The 26,599-nt window shown below is 40.3% G+C and overlaps 1 protein-coding gene across 1 annotated transcript; it reads left to right on the top strand.

The window, feature by feature from the left end:
- Positions 1-167: 167 nt before the first annotated feature.
- On the top strand, positions 168-23,990 carry QPCT (glutaminyl-peptide cyclotransferase). The gene is made up of 7 exons (XM_026018947.2): positions 168-389; positions 7,233-7,379; positions 13,325-13,603; positions 18,895-19,071; positions 21,016-21,115; positions 22,508-22,624; positions 23,688-23,990. Exons 1-7 carry the CDS (start codon positions 294-296, stop codon positions 23,831-23,833), a joined length of 1,062 nt encoding a protein of 353 aa, XP_025874732.1. The 5' UTR covers positions 168-293; the 3' UTR covers positions 23,834-23,990.
- The last annotated feature ends 2,609 nt before the right edge of the window (positions 23,991-26,599 follow it).

Genomic DNA, 26,599 nt, shown 5'->3' with positions numbered 1-26,599 from the left:
GACAAGGAAGTGGCCGGCTCCTTCCCCGGTTAGGTTCGGAAGCTCGGGCCTCCCGGGACAGCCCAGCCCCGGGGTTGCGAGGATCGGGCGCGGGGGGAGGAGAGCTGCGTCCTCGGCCTGCGCAGCGCAGTGGGGAGGGGACCGGGAGGCGATGGGGAGGCGGGCGCAGTGGACCCGGGGTGGAGAAGGAGGGCGGCGGGCGGCGCGCGTTCCCGGGCTCGTGACCGCCTGCGGCCAGGGGAGCCGGCGCCCAGGCAGCTTCGGAGGCGGCAGGCGGCGGGGACCGGCGTGCCATGGACACCGTCCACCTGCTGCTGCTGCTGGCTGCCCTGCCCCTGGCGGCCCGGGGGGTCAGACGCCGAGGCTCGGTGGACTGGGTCCAGGAGAAGGTGAGCGGCGCGGCTGCGTGGCTGCGTGGCTGTACCTGGGCGGCTGGGGCGCGCGCGGGCGCCGGGCCCGGAGACCCCACCTAGGCGGGGTGGGGAGGCGGGCAGGGCGGTGGTCCCCGGCCCGGGCGAAGCGGGGCTGCGCGTCCCGGTCGGGGTGCCTCACCGGCCCCGGGGCTGCCCTGGAGACGCCACCGGGGTGAGCGATGTCACCGGCCTCCCGTGGGCTGCGGTCTGATGCGGGTACCGATAGGCACAGGAAGTGTGTCCAGCCGGCTGCGGCCGAGACGCGAGGTGCGGGGGCTCCGCCGCGCCGCCGCCCACTCGGGACCGCGGAGGCCCGCGGCTGCAGGCTGGGCTGCGCGGGGGCGCGGGGCGCGCGGGGGTGGGGACCGCCCCTGCGCTGCCTCCGCCGACGCCCTGGGGCGGCCGGTCTCCAGGCGGCGTCTGGACAGGCGCGTGCTCCCGTTTAAGGTCTTTAAGCGGAGCAGCTCTAACTGGAGACCAGCTTCACTTTAAAACATTTTCTTTTTTCTTAAAAGAGAACAAATGCAGTTGTCAGAGCAATGTATCTAGTTGTAGGTGGGAGATTTGTTAAGAGGAACCTGGGATGCCAGTTTCCTCTGGTGAAGTAACTAGGTTCGAAATGATTTCTTTTTCTTGTGTGACTGTTTTGAAATCATGACGTTGCTAGGAAATTATGCATATGTTAATTATTGGAGCAAAATAATATGCTTTAAAAAGTACTAAGAAACACAGTAAAAGGGTTATAAACTTTGACAGTGCTGCTGGACAGATCTTTATTTTATTTTATCTTATTTATTCATGAGAGCCAGAGAGATACAGGCAGAGGAAGAAGCAGGCTTCCCGCAGGGAGCCTGATGCGGGACTCGATTCCAGGACTCTGGGATCACGACCTGAGCCAAAGGCAGACACTCAGCGACTAGCCACGCAGGTGCCCCTGTTGTTGGACACATCTTTTACTTATTTATTTATTTATTTATTTATTTATTTATTTATTTATTTGGACACATCTTTTAAATGCTTATGGTATGCTTGTATTTCCTGACACGTTGGCAATACAGGGCACTGGTGAACGCACGGGCCCTGTCTGGGTCACATGCAGAGTTGCACCCAGCCACAAGCCTGTGTATATAAATAGCCCACTATAGTTCTCTGTGTTATGCTTCCTTAGTTTCACCATTTAGACGCCACAATGTGCCCCTGCTTCCATGTGGAGACCACCAGCCACAGGGAACCTGGTGAGGATGTGGGAAGGCAACTCAAGAATAATTGCCTTATAAGAAAAACTTTCCATGGGTATTCAGTAGGAGTAACATCCATCAAGGAACATTGAGTTCCATACCTAAATCCTTCCCTTCTTCCCTTCACCCTGAGTACCTTCCTGGTCAGAAATTAGGAAGGCAGTTCATAAACTGTCCTTTTATTGTTGGTTATTTGGGTTATTTCCAAACTTGTTCTGTCATAAAGTTGGGAACCAATGTATTGGTAGGGGTCCTCCTCCAGGATCACCTCTGACATGCTCTAACTGCTGTTTTCAGGACTTCACACTGTTCTACTTCTGGAGTTATACATATTCTGAAGGTTTTTAGGTTCCCCTCTTCCATGTTTTAAAAGTCTGTAGCCATTCACCACTTTACCCACCATGATTCTTAGGGAAACCACAATGGAGACTCCAAGGCAGGCACAGGGAGGTCGGTGGTAGGCTGGATATTGGTAGGAGTTGAAAGACAAAATGTGCCTTTTTTTGAGCTTCTACAACCTGGCAGGTAAGTACTCTAATGTCCTTACAGATAAGTAGGCCTTTCCTACTCATAGCCAGTAAGTCAGGAATCTGGATTTGACTCCAAATTGTCAGTTCAGGGCAGCCTGAGTGGCTCAGCAGCTTAGCATGGCCTTCAACCCAGGGGGTGATCCTGGAGACCAGGGATCGAGTCCCATGTCGGGCTTCCTGCATTGAGCTTGCTTCTCCCTCTGCCTGTGTCTCTGCCTCTCTCTCTCTCTCTCTCTCTGTCTCTCATAAATAAATTTAAAAAATCTTTAGAAAAAAAACAACAAATTGTCAGTTCAAAGCCTACATTGCTTTTCTTTTAGGTAGAGGGCTTCTTGCATTGAAAGAAGACAGAACTTTTTTTTTATTCAGCTCTCAACTTTTCCATGACTGCATTTGTCATGTCAGAAGCATTGGGCACAACAGAAGGATTTCTGTAAACGCTGGCTGGGTTGAATCTACTGGTAGACACAGGAGACACTACGGGTTATCTGGGAGACACTCATATGGAATGAAAACTGGAATTGAAGTCTCTGGGCTTCTATAATGATCTCCCTCTAATTCAATGGCTTGGGACCTCAAATCCCCCTGCAAGTGGGACCAGCTCTACAAATTATGTAATTAAAACCCTCTTTGGCCTGGCACCATGTGATTAGCCTAGAGGAGATGTTTCAGGATATCTGGTTCACACTTTTTTAGTTGAAAGATTCTTGTCACCCAAAGCAGACTTATTGTCCTTTCTGCCTGTCTGAAAAGACAAGGCAGGGGCTGTAATAGAGATTTGTTCCTCTGAGAATGCCTATACCAAAGAAACTTGTCTATGTGTCTTTTCACTGAAATAAGCCTAGACTATTTTGGGGTTTGCACTTAACACTGGGCTCAGTGCGGTTTTTTTGCCTCATTTACTTTCTTCATGTCCAGCCCAGAGTTTCTTTACAGGTTTCTTCTCTCACAGCTTCCTCTCATCTCCGCATAGATGTTTATATTTATTGGGTTCTGAGAGTAAGGCTCCTTGAAAGTTGAATGGGCACCATTTTGGTTGGGAGAGGCCATTGCTTTTCTGTACAGGGCTTTAATGACTAGGAAGGCATAAATAATTAACAGAGTGTGGTTGTTTTCCCTTCTCTGTCTTTCACTGACTGTGAAGCTTTTATTCGTATGGTTTCACAGGGACATCTTTCCTCCCAACGAGGCAGGGAGAGGAGGGCTCTTTACTGAAGCACGTTAATTAAATGGCTGAGCCCAGGAGATTGAGGAGCAACACATGAAACTCTGGGTTTTGAGGAGCATCAATCAATGGGCCTGTCTGCTGAACTTACGCTTCATTCGTCCATTAAGCATTTTTTGGTGCTATTTCTCAACTCTATTTAATCTATGGTATCTGTTACAGCTAGCAATGCTGGAGGGTTCTCTATTGTTCCAGTTTTTTTCTTAAATCTTTTAAGAACTCTTTTACAGATTGCCATAAATTGCCCATTTAACCATGAGCTTGATTTCCTCCCTACTGTGGACATACCAGGAAGGACCTAGTCCACAGTGAACAGGTAGGCTTGGGGATGCAGTAATGGACACGAAACAGAAAAGGAGTCACTGGTCAGATAGCCTTCCTGACAGAATAGTTCTCAGTTGTCGCAGAGACTGCCCTTGGGCCAGCCCAGTTCTAGACATCACAGGTATTGAGATGAGAAATTTTTTTAAATGATTTTATTTATTTATTCATGAGAGACACAGAGACAGAGAGGCAAAGACATAGGCAGAGGGAGAAGCAGGCCCCTCGAGGGGAGCCCGATGTGGGACTTGATCTGGGGACCCCAGCACCACGCCCTGAGCCAAAGGCAGACGCTCAACCACTGAGCTACCCAGGTGGCCTGAGATGAGAAATTTTAAAAAAGAGCAAAGACACCAAAATTGAATCATAACTCCTTTTAAAGCTCTTTGCAGCACGTAGCTGCTTGTTTCTCTATTTAACTGACTTGCTATTTATAATGTTCATTTTGCTTTGTTATGATGTAGACACAGGCTTTTCTAAAGACAGTTTTAGAGATACTGTTCATCTGTCAATGCCTTATTTGATGACCTCACCCAATATTGACTGAGTACTCAGTATGCCCCGGGCGCTGTGTGGCTACGGGAGGGACTGGGCTATAAAGACAATCGTTGCCCTCGTGGAGCGGATGGCCTGTATGAAATCAGATGTTAAACAGGTTGACGTACAGGAAAGTGGTCTCCAAGTCACCATCTGAGTAAGCAGGAAGGAGTCAGGTGAAGAGGGAAGAAATAGCCTGCAAGCCGGAAGTGACAGCAGGTGCAGAGGCTGTGTAGAGCAGAGTCTCCCACTGCTTTGGGACCTGGAAGGTGGCCAGGGTGACTGAAGCTTGGTGCACTGGGGTGAGTGGTCTGACCTGGGGCCAGCGAGGTGACAGGAAAGACCAGACAGGCCTGGTTAAGGAGTAATTAACCATAGACGTCTTCCCACTTCTTACCTCTAGTTTTTTCTTTGCCCTTTTCACATTTCTGTTATTTTGTCTGTTAGTGTCAGCTTTCTTCTCCAAGCACTGTTGAGAGCTAACTTAAGTAGACTGAGGTCCTGAAAGGACCAAGGGATTTAAAGGCTGCAGTGACAATTTTATGCAGGACATATATTTAAAATTATATCAGTAAACGAAGACTAACTTTAAGATGTTCAGGCACAACATCCACATTTAGGGGTAACTGGCAATTCACAGATGAGGCAGGAAGGCAGCAGAGGGGCAGAGGACTGGGAATCCATGGAACCCAGATATTTTCATGGACTTACCTGGAGCTTTCCTATCACCTTGGGAAAATCATCTGGTCTCTATGAACCTCAGTTTCCACTGACATAAATCCAGGAGTTTGGACTGGATAATCTATAAGTGGTCGTTCCAGCTCTAAATTCTATACCTCTTTTGTGTTTGATAGATGATAACAGAATAACTTGTTGAATGTTTACTATGATAGCTTACATATATTAGCTCACTTAATTATAATTACTCTAGAAAGTAGGTGTTATTACCTCCATTTCACAGATGGAAATTGAGCCTTAATGAGGTTAAGTAACTTGCCAGAGTAACAGCTAGTGAGGGGTGGAGAGCTGAGTTGAGAGTGTGTGTCTGAACCCATAGCCCCTGCCCTTGTAATGATCACCCCAGAGAGTAACATGGAGACACAGCCAAGTGTAGAAGAGTATAAATAATTTGGCAATTGGCATTCTTTAATTCCACAGTTTCTCACTAGCCACATGGAATGAAAATACCTATGTGATCACTGAGATATATTCAACCAACACTAGCGTGGGAAAGATCTGTGAAGTAGACAAGGCTCCCCCGGTTTCTGTTTTGCATTCCAAAGAACTTAATATTCAGGGTGCCTGGGTAGCTCAGTCAGTTAAGCGTCTGCCTTCAGCTTGGGTCATGATCCTGGGGTCCTGGAATTGAGCCGCGTGTTGGGCTCCCTGCTTCTCCCTCTGTGCCTCCCCCTTTTCATGCTCACTCTCTCTCTCAGATAAATAAAATCTTTAAAAACAAACAAAAAACCCCCACAGAACTTAATATCCTAAAGTTACCTTCATCATTCCCCTTAGGGAAGAAATCACCTGATCAATCATCCACTTCCCTGTGGGAGGAGTGACATGTTCTATCACTGAGTACCTGATAAACATGCAATGAATGAATGATTCATTATTATTAGTATTGCAAGAAAATACAGCATGCATAAAGTCATAACCAAAATACATATTTGAAAACAACAACAAAAAACAAAACAAAAAACCCCCAAAATACACATTTGATATTTATGTATATTTAGCTCTTTAAGTTAAGGTAACTCAGCTAATAGGTAAATGTTCCTAAAAGTGTGGGTGTTAATAGAATTTTTAAATATTTTAACTGAAGTTAAAAAGTGTACTATGTAGTGGATTATAGAATCATCAAACTCTGGCTGGAAGGAATTTCAATGATCATGTAGTTTAGAACTGTCCAATAAAAATATATGATGAGAAGTACATACGGAATTTTAGGTTTTCTAGTAGCTCCACTAAAAAAGCAAAAATAGGTGAAATTAATTTTAAAAATATATTTTATGTAACTTAATTTACAAAAAAATGATCACTTCAATATATAATTACCATAAAACTTAATGAGATATTTTTACATTTTTTTATTCTAAGTCCTTGAAATCTAATGTGAATATTACACTTACAGCCTATCTCAATTCAACTAACTACATTTCAAGAGCTTAATGGCCATATACAGCTAGTGGTTACCATACTGGACAGTGAAGATGTAGCTCAAATTCCTTTATTAGGTTTTTTGAGGGGAATGAGAAATTCAGGGACTGCTCAAAGTCATACAACCTATAAACAACAGCCAGGGGCTTTGAATCCAACTTCTCTGACTCCAAGACAGTGTTTCTTCACCAAATTGCCTTTTTTTTTTTTTTTTAAGATTTTTATTTATCCATTTGACAGACAAAGAGAGAGCACAAACAAGGGGAGAAGCAGGCAGAGGGAGAGGGAGAAGCAGGGTCCTTGCTGAGCAAGGATCCCAGAGGTGGAGCTTGATCCCAGAACTCTGGCAGGTTAAGGCAGGTGCTTAACACAGGCACCTCTGAAATGTCATATTGCCTTTTTATAAAGCCATTGTAATAATAAAGTATAATCATATTGTTCGCTGCAGTTTTTAAAATCTTGGGTTTTCTTAAGAATAGGAGATTAATAATTGATATTTTAAATCTTAGTTTTACAAAGTATTTGTACTAAAATTATTACAAGTTACGCAGGAAGTGCCAAATATTAATTCTCAGGTTCAATGCATTAGGTTCGTTTTGTTTTTAAAATAAGCTGCCAAAACAGTGAAACTTTCTAGATCTAAAGGGCCAGTTTTAAAGTTGAGTAGTTTAATTTGCTTTATGATTGAAGAGCTATTTCTTTAGTTTGAGGTTCAAAGGAAATAGTTCTCTATTGGAAATGTTTCAGGGTTGAGTCTTGACCATTTTATGAAATGATATCCAGTTAAATAATGTTATTTAATCCTCAGAATTATCATGAACCAGCCATTTTGAATTCATCGTCTCTTCGACAAGTTGCAGAAGGCACTAATATTTCTGAAATGTGGGAAAACGACTTACGACCGTTGCTTATAGAGCGATACCCGGGATCTCCTGGAAGCTATGCTGCTCGCCAGGTGAGGATGCGGCACATAGACCAGAAGGTTGTTGAACACTTTGCTTTCACATGAGAGATAATATCATGTCCCAAGTTTTTGTCTGATATTCAGGTCTGTCATCTCATCTTATTGTTCACCAGAAGAAGCGACCCAGAAAATCAAGCAACTGAGCGTGAATGTCTGTTCTGAATTGAGTGATACATGTTAATCTAAATCAATTATGTGTCCAGTTTCTGTGGGGGTACAACAGCAGATAGGGTACTAAACATTCAACTCCTGGTCATTTCTATAACATATCCCCAGGCACCCAACCACATTTCCTTGGATCCTAACCCCCAAAGTCAATAGCCCTAGGTGGTCCTTGCCTGACAATTCTGGGCCATGGGTGAATTACTGTTTTATCAGGTCTTCATTCCTCTTGGGAAATTGTATTCTCCCTGGAGGGAAAATCAAGATCAGTGATAGTGATAAGCTACTTGCACAAGTGGGATGCTTCTGAAACTTCTGATTCATGTTAAAAAGAATAGTAAAAAACTTTTAAGAATTAGATTTTATACACACAAAGGTAAAAATAGATTTAACCAACACAAAACTTCCATGAAAAAAATCCGCACTCTTATTATTTTCATCACCTGGGATTTACTCTGATATTGTTCATTCTACTTTACTGGTTTGTTTTGTTTTGCTTTTTAATGCTGGTCATGACGCAGTAAACTGATTTCAAGATCCACTGATTTTACCACTGTAATTTGAAAGACACTGCTCTAGGAGGTAAATTAAACCATAGTTGGGCCAGACCTTGAATGTCTCTGCCTCCTTACTGCCAGTCTTCCTAAGTGATCTGATATCCCACCTCTAAATGACCATTTTGTTTGTTTGGTTTTTGTTTTCAAAATAGCCCCATTTCAAGGGGGAGCTCAAGAAAGAATGGGGAGAGACTAGCCCCTCAAATCCTCCTCTGAGTGTACTCCACCTGCCTGTCTCTCCAGGCAAAAGACCTTGACCCCTCACTTCTGTAGTAGAGTGACACCTGCAAGGCCCAGCAACACAGCCATTATGCTCATCCTTTGTGCCCAGTACACGGCTCCTGCCTCTCGCATCTAACCAGGATAGCCATCGTCTGTTGCACCACTAGGCTCTTGTCTTCCAACCAAACAACATCTGTTTCTCCCAAGGAATTAGACAGTGGAGAACCAAAGAGCACCTTAGTTCTTTCTAACCTTTAGGCAGACCAAGGAATAATAATGATGATGGATGACTTTCGTGGAGCACTGTTTTTTGTCAGGTCCTTTATGGAGTTCTTTGAATGGATTTTTCTCATTTGGTCCTCACAACAATGCTATCACGTGGGTACTATTATTATCCTAGTGCCACAGATGGAAAAGGCCTGAGATTTAGCTATATGGATTAACTTGTTAGGGATATACACATAGTAGTGATGAGACCAGAATTTGGATCCAAATCTGCTTGACTCCTACATCCTATCGCTAAAGAGCATTGGCTAGGAGGAACCAACTCTGTAGTGTGTGTTCACAAATGTCTCCAGCCCTGGATCTTCTCTTGCCTGAGTTGGAGAATGAGACACATACCACTCATTTCAATGATATTTTCCAGGCCTCATCTCCCAAGCATTTTCTGAAAGGAAGCTCAGGATGCTTCCTGGGGCTTTCCAAAATCCTCAGTTCCTCATTAGAAAAAAAAAAAAAAAAAAAGGTCTATAGATTCACTCACTCAATTCAACTTCTTTCATTTCCCCATACCATTTGATCAGGAGGCTGTGCATACATAGAAACATATATGAATACTTCAGACCTGAGTTTCCTTGCCCGGAGGCTCTAGAAATTCTTAAACTCAACAAATATTGCTACTTGGATCTATATTTAGCTTTCAACAGAATATATAGCATAAATAATACACACAGACACTGTTGTGATTAAAAAAATACATCAAAATTACGGAACACATAACACTTTCCATGCCATCATGTGGGGTGGAGGCAAATGAGAAGTTTATTGACAGTATTTTGGAATGTGTTGGGACCTGTTTGCTGGGTTGCTTATGCATGTTCTAGCTGATGTGGCAGTAATCCGAACAGGATGGTTATGATGGAAATTTCACTTAAGAGATTCAGTTTTATAGTTTTTTGAGAAGGAAATCATCATGAATTTTTAGAGAGCTGCCCTTAAGCTATGCAAGATAAAGGGTTTCTGCTTTAGAAGAGATAGATGATGCTTAGGATATAATGAGAGAGTTACGTTAATGGACTCAATTTGACCAGGATTAGTACCTGTCACTCAGAACTAAATTCAAACAAGAATAGTAGAAAATCTACTTTTTTTTCCTGAAACCTTTTTGAGTACTGGATTAGATGTTTTGTAATTTATAGAGTTTCACACTTACAACTAGATAAGACTCCCAAATCTAGAGGTACATGGACTTGGTATAAAATTGGTTATTGAACTGACCTTTGCAATTATCAGTAAAGATATGCATTGCTATGGATTCTTTTTCAGAGAATAAAATAGGAACAATGTCCCAAAGTCTCCATTTTTTGTTTGTTTGTTTTAAGAGAGGGGAGGAGCAAAGAGAAAGGAAAGAGAAAATCCCAAGCAGACTCCATGCTGAGTAGTGAGCCCAATATGGGGGCTCAATGTTACGACTTTGAGATCATGACCTGAGCCCAAATCGAGTCAGGTGCTTAACCAATTGAGCCAACCAGGTGCCTTCCATACTCTCCATTTTTATTGCCTCTGATCAATGAGCTTAATGATGCCTATTGGATTTTTAGAGTATATTTTTAAGGAGAGAATTCATTTGGAAAGTAAACAGTATAAACATGTGAAATTTTGGGGTATTTCAGTGATTTCTTTCTGAGATAGGATTAGGAAAAATGGTTTAAAGATCAAGATGATAACATCTCACTAAGGAGCAAGCCAGAAACTTTGCCTAAAAGAAGCGAGCTAGAAATTTCAGGGTTGAAATCTCCCTGTAGATGAATAGTATATCTGAGAAGCTGAAGCTGGGCTTCTTCAGCTGAAAGTGTGGATATCCCTAGGTGGAGGGTCTTGGATGGAGAGCCCTCAGCATGGAGCCCAAGAGACGAATATGTGGTATGTCCAAGAAGGAATAGATACCCTAAAGTCTCCGGTGGCAGGATTCAGCATCCTTACAATGATCTGTTTGTAGACTGGGTGCAAATACTGTAGAATCTTCTTTCTCCAAACAAACCAGGTCTACTACTATCATTGTCTCTTGGAACCTGGAAATGAGAATTTAAGTGAAATTCAGTTAGACCCAGGATCATTGACTGATGTTAACCTACAATGCCTAGGCTCTCCCTAACCCCCGGAAGTAGAATGTCATATTTATGTCTATCTTTCTCTCTCTTCCTCTCTCACTCTCTGTCTCTCTTTCTCTTCATCTCTATCTTTATCTTTGTATCCTTTTCTTTTTGGATCTACTCAGTGTCAGTCTCTCTGTGTCTTTATCTCTCTCTGTCTCTATATATTCATCTTTATCTCTCTCCATCCTTCTTTTTCTCCTTTCCCCACTCCAAAAAATAAATCAAGAATAATCCAAGTACAATCTATATCCTAAATTGCATTTTGCAATTGGGAGGGGGGCTGAGTTCTTGCTAATAGGCTTCAGGAAGCATTCCCCACTTAGGGCATTCTAGTGAGCAAAGCAGTAGTTTTGGGAGCCTACTCTAGAGAATTGCAGTGGGAACTTGCAGACTAAGCCCGAGGGCCAAAAGCATAGCAAGGGATATTGGTGACCTAATTAGATTATGGAGCCAATTCGATTGTTTATAAAGAAATTCGTTGCTAAGATAATTAAAAAATATTTATACTGAATAAAAAAGTTTAAAAGGTTGCTTCAATGAGAATTTTGGGGGCATTTGCTGATGCTTTTGTGGATTTTAGTGTCAACATAAGGTATCAGAAATTATGTCCGCAACCTGTTTAGTAGTTGAGCAGTGGGTTTGTGTGTGAGACCTTAGCTGAACAAAGCTAACAGATATATATTTTTAAAATCTCAATTCATTTTTGTAAGCACACAAGCTGCTATTGGCTTTGAAGCAGTTCATCATCTGGATACCAGATGTTCTGGAGTATATGCCTTTTTTTTTTTTTAAGATGACCCCTTTTATGGAAAATTTTCTTTTTTCTCAAACTCTGGGAATAACTTATTTTCATATTCTGTAGAAAGCTTATCTGAGATGCAAAGTGATTTCAAACTACTAATGTGTGATATCGTATAATTTTATGTATTCTCACTGAGACTAACTTATTAGTTACAGTCAGCCTCTATTTAGTGATAACTTAATACTGTGAGCAAAGCCCAGTATTGAGAATTGTGGATGAAAACAAAGTTATGAGATATGAGTGATGATTTTAAAAAGGTTAGAAACATTTCTTTTTATTACTTGAAAGGAGAACCTGTAAACTTGTAATAGAAAAGGCAAGGGACTGTGCACACATGCTATCGTGGCCAAAGTCCAACTCACTATGGAAAGCAGGGAGTGATTATCAGCGAAATGTTTGTTTATTTGGCTTTTGCAGGTTTGAGTGGAGAATCACTGTCCTCTCTCTAGTTTAGTTATTTTCCTGGAAGCTTCCTGCCACGGTTTTTCCAAAACCTTTGCCTATGTGTCATGTCCCATTAGTTACGACAGGCCACACAAGAGTTGGGTAGGCTAGAAAATCTGGTATTTCCTTGGGGGGAAAAACCTCAAAAAAAAAAAAAAAAACAACCCAAAAAACCCTGACAAAACCCTTCCATTCTTTTCTAGTTATTATGAGTTATTTATCACCTCAAATTTCATCCCTATTGAATGTTAATTGTGGAACAAATTGCCAGTTCTGCTGGTGGTTAGTCTGTCTTTTGATGTTTTAAACCAATCCTCTAAGACAAACTTACAAAGACGTATACAATATTTCAAAATAAAACAAGATAAATGAAACTTACTTAGAAAAATGAAATGAGAGAAAATGGAGGCGGAAAAGGACAAATGGAACAGCAGTGAGCTCACTGTATCTCCTTACATCGCGCATTCTAGACTCCTAGGGAAGGCACTGCTGGTCTCGAAAATGGTGTTTCTTTTCCATCTGCAACCTGTCAGTCAATGTATTAGTCATAAGTTCCAGGTCATCAAGAGATGTGAAAATAGACTCCTTTTTATTTTTGCCATTTGTAGCGGGGTTTGAATCTACCTCGGTGCAAAAGGAAAACCATGTGATATGTCATTACGGTTCAGAGTTGCTTATTGATTCTTAAAGTGGACAGGACCTCAAATGTCCCCCAACCATCCCCTTGCTATGGGACTTCATTACACCATCAGTATCTTTTGTTAGCATATATTACATTTTGAAGTATTTGCGGACCTTGGGGTACATGCTATGCATTTGGGACAAAAGGAGCTACCATTTGCTGTTTTTGCCCTCAAAGAGCTTACTGTAGGAGTGGAGACCTGTAGGACCTTGGTAGATTTGACTTCTCAAGATACCTTCTTTGCTTCTTAGAAATATTGAAAGTGGACTTTAATATGTACCAAACTGAGTCTCTGTCTCCTGATGTGTAGAAATGACTCTGCTATATTGTTAAATGAGAACAGCAAGGAGCAGAATCATGTGTAAAGTAGGTTCCTATAGAAACATGTACTCCTTTGCCAAATATGTGTTTGTGTGCTAATACATACTCATATAAACAATAAGAATGGTGTGGAAAAATATACATGAGACTATTAACATTGGTTAATACTAAGGATTGGGATTTGCTTTGCAAGTCGATGGTTAGGGGAGAGGGAGAGGAATCCTTCCTACTAATTCTATGATCCTTGCTATTAATTCCATAATCATGTATTGCATTTTTAACTTGAAAGACATCACACAAAATTAAAATATATATAGAATTAACCAATGGAAACTGTCCAGATCTGAAATTTTGGTTTTCCTTTTGATCAGCACATCATGCAGAGAATTCAGAGACTTCAAGCCGACTGGGTCTTGGAAGTAGACACCTTCTTGAGTCAGACACCCTATGGATACCGGTCTTTCTCAAATATCATCAGCACCCTCAATCCCACTGCTAAACGACACTTGGTCCTTGCCTGTCACTACGACTCCAAGTATTTTCACCCTTGGGACAACAGGGTGTTTGTGGGAGCCACTGATTCAGCCGTGCCATGTGCAATGTTGTTGGAACTTGCCCGTGCCTTAGACAAGCAACTCCTTTCCTTGGAGGTATTTGTTTCCGTCTCGTATATTCTTGGGATAAAACACATTAGAAAAACTCAGAGTGAATTCTAGAATCCTTGGGAGAGTAAGAAGGCCATTTAGAAATGTACTTTACTAATCTGTTGCAAAATGATGTGAGTTAAAATGAATATTAATTAGAAGATTATACTATTTGAAATGTTAACCATGTGGGGTAAATCTAAGATACATGAGAGTGAATTTATTCATTGGCACTTGATTACCTAAATTTGCGTACATTTTAAATGTAACTTTTTTTGCAACAAATGAAGCAGGTGTACAGTTGGTACAGGTATATATGTTTGAGAAGTATGTGGATTTCTTCTTGTTTATGTAGCCATGAAACATCACCTTCTAATCTGAGAGATGTGGCTCTTGAGGTGGGGGAGGGGGTTGCTGTAAAGTGGTGCTGAGAGTGGGTAATTCAGACATATCAAGATGAAAAGCATGGAGCAGAAAATGCATTATTGTTATTATCTGTGAATCTTGGCTCAATTTTATGTAGCATAGCAGAGCTTTTGTTATGTTCTCAGCTCAAAATGCTTCTGGGACTCTCAGATGTTATTTCAGTCTCTGTTCTTAAGGGTATATTGGAAAAAAGTGCTAAGCTAGATGAAGACATTTTGTTCAGATATCACTCATAACCAAGTAAACACAACAAAGCAAAAACAAAAAACTTTGTTCGCAGGCAACAAATGCCTTTTTTTCCCCTTGAGAGCTTTATGAAGGGGCCGGCCTCTGCTACAATGGAGGTAAAGAAGTAAAAGGTTTATCTTGTAATGGAAGTAATAGAGATATTTGATTCTATTTTTACTGGATATGCTGAACTTGAAGAAAGCAAGAATTGTTTGTAACCTCTTGGTATCATTTTCACTGTTTTTTTGTTTTGTTTTATTTTGTTTCCTGAACCTTCTATAATGTCTTTCTCCCATCCTCTGCTCTGCTTTTAACCAGTACCTTTCCTTAGCAATTGGGTGGGGGAGTTTAGAGGCTGATATGTTTGCATTCTACCATAAGGAGATTAAATGAAAGGCATAGTCCGTAGAATGGGTGTGTTTTCTCTGGGTGAACTCCTTTACCTTTTTCTATGTAGCTCATACCTGGTTTTAGTGACAGACAGAAAGAGCTGAATGAGTTGCTGGTTGGACATCCCCACTTAAAAAATACACACACATTCTCTTAATTATCCTTTTTCCTAGAAGTAATGGTGATGTAGGCAATTAAAAAAAGGACTAGTTTTGATTGAAATGTGAAGAGTATCAGATTCATTTTTCCAGTTGTACTTTAAAATAAATTTATATATTAAGGAGTTATTTTAAGTTCTTCAGCTGTCATGGGTTGGGTAGGTGGTAGTGGATTGTGACCTGGGAGAGGGACAGGAGAATAGACTGGATTATTGCTCCAACTCTCTGCAACCCTCCAGTAGTAAGATTACAGGTATACATTCCCATCGTTTGCCTTCCCACTGTAGCAGTTTGTATGTTCTCATTCCTTGACTCTGGCCTTGGTTATTTGACTTGTCTTGGCCAATTGGATGCTAGCAGATATGACACAAGCAATGACTGGAGATGTGCTTGTGTAATCGGGCTGTTCTCTCGCATCTTTGCCACGACCAAAAGGGCATGCCCTGGCTGGCCTGCCAGTCTCAGGGGGAGGATAAGACATGTGGATCAGAGCCAAGCTTAATAACTGCATGGTGAGGCAGAGCTCCTCCAATCAAACCCAGCCTAGATCAGCTGTCCCCCAGCTGATCCACAGACCCAGGAGGACACATAAGTGTTGCTTTAAGTTTGAGGTGGGTATTGGGGATCCCTGGGTGGCTCAGCAGTTTAGCGCCTGCCTTTGGCCCAGGGCGCGATCCTGTAGTCCCGGGATCGAGTCCCACGTCGGGCTCTCTGCATGGAGCCTGCTTCTCCCTCCTCCTGTGTCTCTGCCTCTCTCTCTCTATGTCTATCATAAATAAATAAATAAATAAATCTTTAAAAAAAAGTTTGGGGTGGGTATTTATCCCTTATTATTGCAGCACTAGCTGATACAGCTTTGGATGGGCAAAGACTGCAGATAATTCACTGATCATGTTGACACTGGTAACAAGACATTTATCATATTACCATGAAGAACTGAAAGACCATCACAAATCAGGCCACACAGATTTTCCCACATCCAAGATTGAGTTACCAGAAATTGAAGGCCACAGTTATTTTCTTGCTAATCCTGAAAAAAAAAAAAATACAAAAAGAACAAGGTGCCTTATGGGACTCAGTATTATTGTCCACTCTTGTTTTAATGATTGGAACAGAAAGTAAACCATTGCACTGACCACTGGAGTCACTCACCTGTTGAATTTTCAGTGAGGCATCTGAACCTTCAAACCTATACAATATGAAAATTGCCTGCTCTTGCTTTTACCCTGGGCATGCATGAGTGGGATGTCTCTCATCCCAGGCAATCTTAATCTGCTCTGGTGTTTCATTATTGTGCTGTTTGATTTGGAACTAGAGCTTTGAAACCAGTCAAGGCCCTTTAAACAACTGGAAACTTACCATGTCTCCACTGAAGTATGTACCTTACACTTTTAGCCAATGAGAAAATCTGTTTAATTACTTAGAGTTATTAAACTCCGAATACGTATGTATTGTACAGACAGGATGCATCCTGTGCTTAATGCTCTCAGGAGTTATGGAGAGGCTCAGTATAATAAACTATATTTATATGTATATACATTTACTTGTTATAATAAATACATTATAAATATTCTTGTGGTCTAAGGAGTGATACTAAAACAATTGTGATGATTAGCATATAAAAATAACTTAATTTTCAGATGATAAAGACATTTTTTTCCATCTTGGGAAATCACCCTAAAACAATTAGGAAAATTCCATCTTTGAAGAAACTAGGGAACATGTGTTAATGGGAACCACATTATGAAGACAGAAGGTAAATGGAGAAATGACAAATGACATGTCTGAGTAGAGAGAAGTCCTTTTCCCCAGTTTGAGGAAGAAGTGGAAAAGTCAGTAGTCCCCTGCCAAACTCCTGAAGTGGCTCAGGGTTTGGTGGAGATAGTGAGGGAGTTACAAGTGAGGCTGGGGGCTGAGAGGGAAGCGTTTGTAAGTCAGCACAAGGAGTCCTGGGATATATAGATTCCTACCCCATCCCTGGCAGATAGGTGAGGATGCCGCCTGTGCCCTTATAGGAGAGGACAGGATAATTTTTCTGGAGAAACTAAAGCAGGGAAGTTCTGGATGTGAGGATGCCACATAGAGAGGAGGGCAGGAATGAAATGTCCCATAGAAATAAAAAAGATTAGGTGAAAGTCTGTGCATTGAACAGTGAGGTCCCTGGCCTTTGCCCCATTATCAGCATAAGAAAGCCAGCACTCAGCTTGTACCCTTCAGGTGGGAACCTGGATGCTTCTTCTCTGGGGAATTTGAACTACCTCATGAAAAAGACTCAAGATTTGAGGGGCTTTTGGTGAAAACACCAATTGGGCACCATATTACCCTCTAGTAAAACCAACCAATCTGTGTCTCTAATCAGTGTTTTAGTACCTTATTCTTTATTTTTTTTTAAGATTTATTTATTTTTAGGGAGTGATGGGAAAAGGGGCAGAGGGAGAGGGAGAGAGTCTCAAGCAGACTCCCCACTGATCACGGAGCCCAACTTGAGACTCAATCCCACAACTCTGAGATCACGACCTGAGCTGAAATCAAGAGTCAGATGCTCCACCAGCTGTGCCACTCCTAGTACCTCACCCCTAGTACCTCATTCTTTAATATGAATAAACACAAAGGGTGACCAGACATTTGAGGATGGTTTCCAGCATGAAAGAAAGAGAGTAAAATGATACGAATTGAAAAATGAATTTGGAGGAAATAGAGCACAAGGAGCAGGAGATAACTTAAGGGACACTGTTTTAAGTATACTTAGAGATTAAAAAAATAAAAAAAAATCCTTAGAGAGATAAGAGGAGACATGATATCCATAACAGATTAGGGAGATCTCAGATTTACTTCAGTCTGATGGGAGCATTTCCCCAGGAGTATGTTGAGGTGGAAGAAGCAAATGGTTGTATATTTTTCTTCAGCCAGCTTTAACTATATGCAGGCACAAGGTAGGCAGAGAGGTGGTCTAAAGGTTATATTTTTGCCATGTGAGCTTAACCAAGGCAGAGAGAGGCCAGGGAATTGACTGTGGTGAGAGGCAAGGGAGTGGTTAGAATGATTGTGGAATATGGAGTGAAATACTTCCTTGGGGTGAAAGATTGTGAACAGGTGAAAGATTTAACAGATCAGGGATTCCAGTGGGGCTGGAGGACCGTGGGGGTAGGAGTCATCAGAAAAGCAAGAAGTGACAGTAAAAAGTATAAAATTGACCAGAATCCTACTAGCCCTTCTAAGTTCTGCTCAAATACTGATTCATCAAGTCTTCCCTGACACCCCAAGGATTTGACCTCTCATTCTGTGCAGTTCCCAGCAATGTTTTATGCTGCATCTGTGACTGTTGTCGCTTTTTGTCGCTCGCATATATATCTTTCCTAACATAACTGACGTGTAGACTCCTTCACAGGAGAGGCTGTAATTATTATTCTTTGTGTCCTTGTTGCATTCCTTAAGGCAGATCCTTGGACCTAGATTCACTTAAAAATTACAGACTCAAATAATGTGGGAAGCAAGGAAGATTTGCAGTTATTTCAGGTTGCGTGTTCCCAGGAATGTGCACTGACGTGGAATGAAGCATTCAGGTCCTTTCTGAGCGAGTGGCCCTGGCTTAACAGCTGTAGCAGGGAGGAAAGAGAAGTGGGATTAGGCAGAAGAAGAAGTCAGTCAGCCAGTGCACGTTCAACAACTGTCTGAGCCAACCCTGGGGAGCTCTGGAGGTGCTGAGGCTGTCCCTGAAAGGGGCTAACAGCTGAAGACCTGCGAACAGCTCTCTTGGTGGCAGAGGCAAAACATTCTTCTGGAGGGGAATGGGGTGATGTGTCACCTCACCTTGCCCACCATGACAATATCAGAGTTTCAAATTTCTCTAAGGAGTAAGAAAAAATACAAGACTTCTATTTTCAGAGAAAGTGATATTTATATGGGTGAAGACTGTGGGAGATGGGATGATTTTTGGAGGCAAAGTGGTACAAAATACATTTTGGCATATTTTTACTTGCTCTGGTATCTTCCTTTTCTTCATGGCATATCTGTACTTTTGCCCAGTTAGTAGGAAACTATCTTGTCTTTTAAAAATCCTGTTTTTGCTATCTTTTTTACTATTCCTTTTACCAGAAAATTCCAGACTCCAAGCCAGATCTCTCACTCCAGCTAATTTTCTTTGATGGGGAAGAGGCTCTTCTTCATTGGTCTCTTCATGATTCTCTGTATGGATCTCGGCACTTAGCTCCCAAGATGGCATCAACCCCACACCCACCTGGAGCGAAAGACACCAACCAACTGCACGGCATGGTTAGTCTGGGGAATTCTCATGGTGTTGCAGCTGCAGGCTCTGCCTCAAAGAAAACCAAAGCTAAAGCCAATTAAAGACCTAAGAATGCCACTGCAGTCTTGGAGCAGAGTGTTTATTATGGAACATTCCTTGGCAGGCATTGGGCTTTTGAGGAATCCCAGAGCTGAAAAGAATGATTCTGGGTTAGAAGTTATGTTTGACTGAGCTTAATTAAAATAATGTAAAAAAAAATAAGATTAAGGAAACATCAGATTCAGTTCAGTTCAATGGGAGCACATTCCCTAGTTCTGTGGAGAGATGGTGAGAGCAAATTCCTTTTTTGAGGCCTCTACAAAGCTTGAGGAGGCTGGGGTCTTGGGAACTGGAGTGCGAGTGAGACATGTTATTGGGGATGGGAGTGAGGAATTTCCTTGATGTCCTCAAAGAATTATAATGACTCCAAGTGTGTATGTGACATTGTGTCAGATGTGTTTTGGTATAATATCATTGCATGGGGATGGTAACATTTTTGATGCTGCCTTAAAACTTTGCTCTTATTATTGAGTAATGGGTGCAATGCATGGCCGCATTTTAATTTCCATTTCTGGGCCCACACTCCATCCCTAGTTCCTCATCTCACCTTTGAGTTCTCTCCTTACTCTGTTTCTCTTCCCATATTTGACCTTCACTCAGTCTTAGATCCTCACTAACCGCAGCTTGGGACCTCATGCTATCCTTGAGACTTCATTTCTTCCCTGTCTTCATCCATCCCTGCCCTCAGCCTATCTGTGAACTCAAAGCCTATTCCTAACTCCCCCCACTCATCCCTTTCCTTTGCCATGTCAATGACCTTCACCCTGGAGTCCAAATAGCCACATTAAGTGTCCTCTGTGGCTCTAACACATCATGCCGGCATTCTCTCCATACTGTTGTCTGTTGGCAGCTCATAATAGGTCAGGGCAATATGGTTGGCACTCATTCAGTCAGTCCTTTGCCCAAGTGGCTAAAAAGCGAAATTCAAAGGAGGAGGGGAGACCAGGTTGATCAAGAGGAGGGACAAAGTTATTTATCAGTCCAAATATATGAATCCATATTGATGGTTATCCAACTTTGTAAATATAGTCTTATTGCAAATAAACCCGTTTTCCCCTGATGAATGTATTTAATCATCATTCATGAGTTAATAGATATTATGTCTTTAGAATCATAGACTCTGCAAATATTTATCTACTATGTGTCAGGATCTGTGCTACATATCTACCTGCATGTTATCTCATTTATATAAATCAGGAGCTCTTAATGTGGGGGTAGTCTTCAGGGAGTCCTCAAGCCTGGTGATGTTTTACGGCTCAAATGAGAAACACTGGCATAATTATGGAGACTTATCATCAGAAGGGGCCTTTAAAAACCAGTAACTTTGAGCTTCTGGTTTGATGGAAGAGGAAATGGGATCCAGAGACCGCAGGTCACAGAACTTGTAGTCAAGAAATTTTTCCTATATTCTGCTTTGAGGAATAAATAGTTACTACCCAAGTGCTTTCCCTAGGCAGCTGTATCATTACAGACTAAGGATATAAAGACTAAGTAGAATGGACTAGATGATCAGAAAGGCTTGGAATCCCATCTGAAAATAAAAGTAAATGTATTCTTTTTTAATAAAGAATAAAATATAAAATATCATCTGAATGTCCTCTTTCTAATCTATCCTTAGTGATTTCCTTCTGGGGTTACAGACACAAAAATTTTATATTTTGCCATTTGTCCAGGTTGCATAAGCAAGATTTTTAAAAGTTCTTCAAGATAATTAACTTACAATGTTATTAAATCTTTTTTTTTCATTTATACAGCTCTCTAGATTATTCTGAATTGTTAAAATACAGTTAGTTTTGACTATTGTTTTTCCATTGGTGAATAAGAAATGTGTTTTGGTGACAGTGATTAAACAATTTTTTTTCCTCCCTTAGGATTTATTGGTCTTGTTGGATTTAATTGGAGCACCCAACCCAACATTTCCCAATTTTTTTCCAAAATCTGCCAGATGGTTTAATAGACTTGAAGCGATTGGTAAGCACCACTGTCACTAAAGGGTCAGCTGAGTTCCTCCCTATGAAAAAATGCTACATTTTAAAATTCCCTAAGCCGAGTTCCTCCCTATGAAAAAATGCTACATTTTAAAATTCAAATTTATAACAATAGAAAAAGAAAAAAGAAAGTTCAAAAATTTAGATTTAAATATATTATTTGAAAATATAATATACTTTGCTGGCCTTTTTTCTTGCTTTACTGACTAGTTTATTGCTCCCATTTATCTTTTTCAGTAGGCTCACTTTATTTCCCTGCATGAGACTGCATTTAGAACTGGAAACATACAATGCTGCATTTAATATTTGCATATCCCTAGCAATGGTTGGAAAGTATTTTCACAGAATCCTGTTTGCAGTGTATGGAATGCATGTCTAGAGAAAACACTCAGAAAAACATGCTGGCTAATGATGACTGTCATAGTCCTTATGATACCAAAAAGGATTCTTTAATTTTTCTTTTTTTTTTTTTTAAATCTCTGTCATTGCCATATTCTGTTTCCTACCTTGTTCAGACATGGTTTTCCTTTAAATCTAGAATCATCCCTATTTTCTAAGGAAGTAAGAGATTGGGATGTGAGAGAAAGCCAAGATCCTTCAAAAGTCATTTAAGAGACAGTGTAGTGTCAGTTAAATGAGAGTAGACTAGGCTAGAAGGTCAAGCCAGGCCATGCAAAGAAACAAAATATCTATGGCTCAAGAGAGAGAAATGGGTCTTGGAGAAGGAAAAGAGGAATAATTCTTCCCTTCATATCTCCACTACTCCTTACCCTGTAGTGCGCAGACACACACACACACAACAAAGCCGATTGGCATCAGGGAGAGATGAAAATGAGATAGATATTTATGATAAAATCTAGGCCAGGAGACCTGCTTTTGAGGCAAGAAACTTCAGTGTAGGAATTTGTATTACCTACACAAACTTTACTAGAGCAGGATAGATTTGTATTTTTCTAAGTAGCAGGAAAAACAGTTCTCTCAATTCATACTTTCCACGTGAGTTCAGACTTTGCCAATATCCAAATCTAGAATATTATAAGAGAAATTTTTACCTGAGTCTGAGGTAAACCTGTCCCCACCCCCAACCCTGGCTTTCCTCTGGTTTTCTCATTCTCCATGTTTCCATTGTTCAATTTAGTATTTACCTCTAAGGAGGTTCTCCCCTGTAAAGCTAGAGATGTGTGATTCTTCTCTCCCTTGAACTACTCCGAAATGTACATGCAAGTGTAGCCCAAATGCTTATTGCCGTGGGTATAGTGGGCTCACTGGTACATATTGTTTAAAAGCAATGGCCAAGATTTCAAATTCCCTGTGAATTCTGAGTATTGATCAGCTAAGAATTGATAATCACCTACTGTTTAATTGTTGTCTGCAGAACAAGAACTCCACAAATTAGGTTTACTCAAGGATCACTCTTTGGAGAGGTGCTATTTCCAGAATCATAGTTATGGAGGGGTGATTCAGGATGACCATATTCCATTTTTAAGAAGAGGTAATGTGTGTGTATGTGTGTATGGACATGTGCGTGCACATATGTAGTTTTTACTTACTGTATATTTATTGTATTTTCTTTATTTGCAACAATATAGAAGGATAAGGAGCCATTAGATGTAATTACTTCATAGATTAAATCGTCCACTATTTCATGACTTCTCTTTTTTCTTAGAAGTCATTCCAAATCCTTAAACCCCTACCCCCATTCTAGAATATTTATAAAAGCCCATATTCCACTGACCCTGCCTTCTTATTCATAGAGTAAGATTATATTCTTATAATTTGTGTAACTCTGGTGTTTTCTGATTAATAGGGAAGCAGTGATGGAAGTCTAAATCACCTCAAGGGCTCTTGTAGTAGCTTTCCAATTGGTCCTAGCTTTTGCAGTTGCTTCCCTATTCCTTATTCTTTGTTCTTTGTTCTCTGTTCTTCCCTATTCTTGCTTTAAAGCTCTGGTGGCTTGCCATCATGTAGAATAAGACCCAAAGTCTTTACCATAACCTACAAGGATCTCCTTTTTATGACTCTGTTCTTCTCCAACATCTCCTCCTATCAGAGCTTGTTTTTCCCTTTGTTGCACATCTCTAACTAAATGTGAGATTCTCAAACAGGCCTTCCCTAACATTAAATACATCTTTCTTGGCCCAGCTGTCTGCCCCTCATTCTCTCTTCCCCTACCTTGTTTTATTATTCTTTAGAACCCTTATCATTCTCTGAAATTATTTTTATATTTGTTTACTTGCTTCTTTCTTTACTGGAATGTAAGCTCTTGTATGAACAGGGCTTCACCTTTTCACTGATGAACTCTCAACTTCTAGAATAGTGACTGGTACGTAGTAAGCACTTTAAAATTAGTTACTGAATACAGTGACATTTGTTGAATGAATGAATGGTTTTGGAGTAAAAGGGGAAGATACAAAGAAGTATACAGAAAATGATGAATTATCGGCTGTGGTTATATGGCACAGATCTCTCACTCAGACTTGTGTTTGAAGAGTGATACTTTCTAATTTACTCACTGGAGATAAGCACTTGATTACAAGTTGGTTCTTTCTTATTAGGTGTTCCAGTTTTACATCTGATCCCATCTCCTTTCCCTGAAGTCTGGCACACTATGGATGACAATGAAGAAAATTTGGACGAAACAACCATTGACAATCTAAACAAAATCCTACAAGCCTTTGTGTTAGAGTATCTTCATTTGTAATATTCTGTCTTAGTTTGTGGTAATTGTATCTAGTTTCACATTCAGAAGTCAAGGCACAACCTAAACTCACTCCAGACAAATGCCATGTGAAACCTGTATCCTATAGATTCATTCTGTGTCTTTGAATATATGATCAATAAATCCTAGATTTACATCACGTCCTAAATTGCTCATTAATTTTCATCTAGAGATAAAGAAAGAAAATATTTTAAAAACCCAGAAAATAAATATCTTTAAAAAGCTCTTTTAGATAAGAAACTATGGAACTAAATGAGTTTTACATATACAGTATCATGGTTTTCTAAATAGTACTTAAGGATAATGGTGATGTGCAATGTGTAACTTGATTTTCTTTTATACTTGAGAATCCCTTGCTTATAATACAAAACAGAGATGTAGTTTGAACTTACTTTGAGAAGTTATTTTTCAAACTTCTTATGAGAAATCTTTGTAGGGTTTATTTTATAAAAATTAATTAAAATGTCTTCTTCAGAATCAAATGCCATGTGAGTTTCTTTTTTGATACATAAATGAAAAATTATATAATTTATAGTTCATTTGTTAAAATATTTTATTTTATTTTTTAATTATTTAAAAAAATATTTTATTTATTTATTCATGAGAGACACACAGAGACACAGGGAGAAGCAGACTCCATGCAGGGAGCCCGATGTGGGACTTGATCCCAGGAGTCCGGAATCATGCCCTGAGCCGAAGGCAGACACTCAACTGCTGAGCAACTCGGGGATCCCAAAAGATTTTATTTTTAAGTAATCTCTACACCCAGTGTGTAGCTCAAACTTACAACCCCAAGATCAAGAGTCTCATGCTCTATTGACTGAGCCAGCCAGGCACTCCTTTAGTTCAATTTTGATAGAGTTTTACAAATTTAACATCTGTCTTTGTTTTTTTTTGTTTTTTGTTTTTTTTGTTTTTTTTAGATTTTATTTATTTATCATGAAAGACACCGAGAGAGAGGCAGAGACATAGGCAGAGGGAGAAGCAGGCTCTTTGCGGGAAGCCTGCTTCAGGACTCGATCCCAGCACCCTGAGATCATGATCTGAGCCTAAGGCAGATACTGAACCACTAAGCCACCCAGGCATCCCCAAATTTAACATCTTTATTGTAAAAGTAATATAGTCAGTAACAGAAAATTAAAAGTGGAGAAAACTATGATCTCATTATATTAATAGCATCACTATTCACTCTTTACCTTTTCCTCACATATTTTTAATGTAGATGAAGAAAACAGAATTATAATCAAAGTGTATCTACAATATTCTAGCCTTTTTTTTCTGTTAAATTATATAATTACCAGACATTTACTTGCTGCTGGGTTGAGATGAATACAAAGACTTTTGAATGTGACCTCCAGAGTTAACATTAAGGCAACACAGTAGTGATGCAGTAGTTTATGATAATTTATGTGTAGTTAAGTTATTTGGTGTTCAAATTTGATTAATTATAGCATATAGCATATTTATTTTAGGAGATTCATGGAAGCAAAATTGTTTGGACTGGAAACACATAGGAATTCATAGATTTTTTTTTTCTCTAGCTATAGGAAACAATTATCCAGAAAATGAACTTGACCTATTGAACATTTAGGAAATTGATCCTGCATGTAGATAGAGGTAGTTGTACCTGCTGTTCTTCATGTGCATGCTGCTCTGAGCAGACATTAAACTACATACTCACTGAACTAATGTGCTGGGGCCATTAGTTTACATTTACATTTTTCCATGTAAAAAAGAGGATAAATATATTTTTATCTTTGGACCATATATAATTATATAAAATAATAGCCAGAACTTTATTAAATCATGTATATAGCATTATCTGTCTGTGTACTGGTAAATCTTATAGAACTAGATTTTTCTAGGATTTCTTTTTATTTTACAAAACTGCTCTAAAGTTATATAAAGGGATGTCTGCCTTGTGAGTTGAATAATATTCCGAGTTAACACTTACTGGGTACTACCTATGTGTCAGATGATGTTGTAAGTGCTCTATATGTTTTTTACCAACCTCATCTTCACAACAATCCCAAGGGGCAGGTGATATTATTAGCCTTATTTTATGATGCTCAGGGTGCTTAAGTGCCTTCTTCAAGATCACACAGCTGGTAAGTGGCAACAATGGGATTTGAACCCAAGCAGTCTGGCTCTAAAGCTCATGTTGTGAACCTCTATAGTTTAAGGAACAGAGAAGTACTGCCCCTTTACATGAAAAGGCAGGGTCCTGGGATCGATCTGGGATCTGGGATCGAGTCCCATATCGGGTTCCCCATAGAGAGCCTGCTTCTCCCTCTACCTATGTCTCTGCCTCTCTCTGTGTCTCTCATGAATAAATAAAAAAAATCTTAAAAAAAGAGAAAAGAACATAGAATATTCTTAATGCCAAATGCAAAGCAACAATTTATCTTGTAATTTTTATAGGTCATTCTCTCAGTCTGGAGAAGCATTCTTAAATCACCCTTGCCATAATTCACCTGACAATGCTAGGCTTCAGAGGCATACTATCTGTATGCAGAATTATTTTTCTGCCACAGCAAAGGTTTTTACATCAGTATGGATATAACACGAATGCTTCCAGGGCTTAGGAATCTAAGCCCCAAAGCAGGATTAAAAAAGGCTCTTTTCTGGATTAATTTATGGATGAGATAAAACTTTGGAAAGGGGCTTAGGTAAAACACATACTTTTTTTAACACCAGAAAAGAAATGATTTCACTGATTATATTAACATGGAATGAAAAGAAGTTTTA

This window comes from Vulpes vulpes, chromosome 8, assembly GCF_048418805.1.
Source record: "Vulpes vulpes isolate BD-2025 chromosome 8, VulVul3, whole genome shotgun sequence".
Classification (NCBI taxonomy): Eukaryota; Metazoa; Chordata; class Mammalia; order Carnivora; family Canidae; genus Vulpes; species Vulpes vulpes.
The sequence above is the reverse complement of the archived record's forward strand: the minus strand, read 5'-3'. Positions and strand labels throughout refer to the sequence as shown.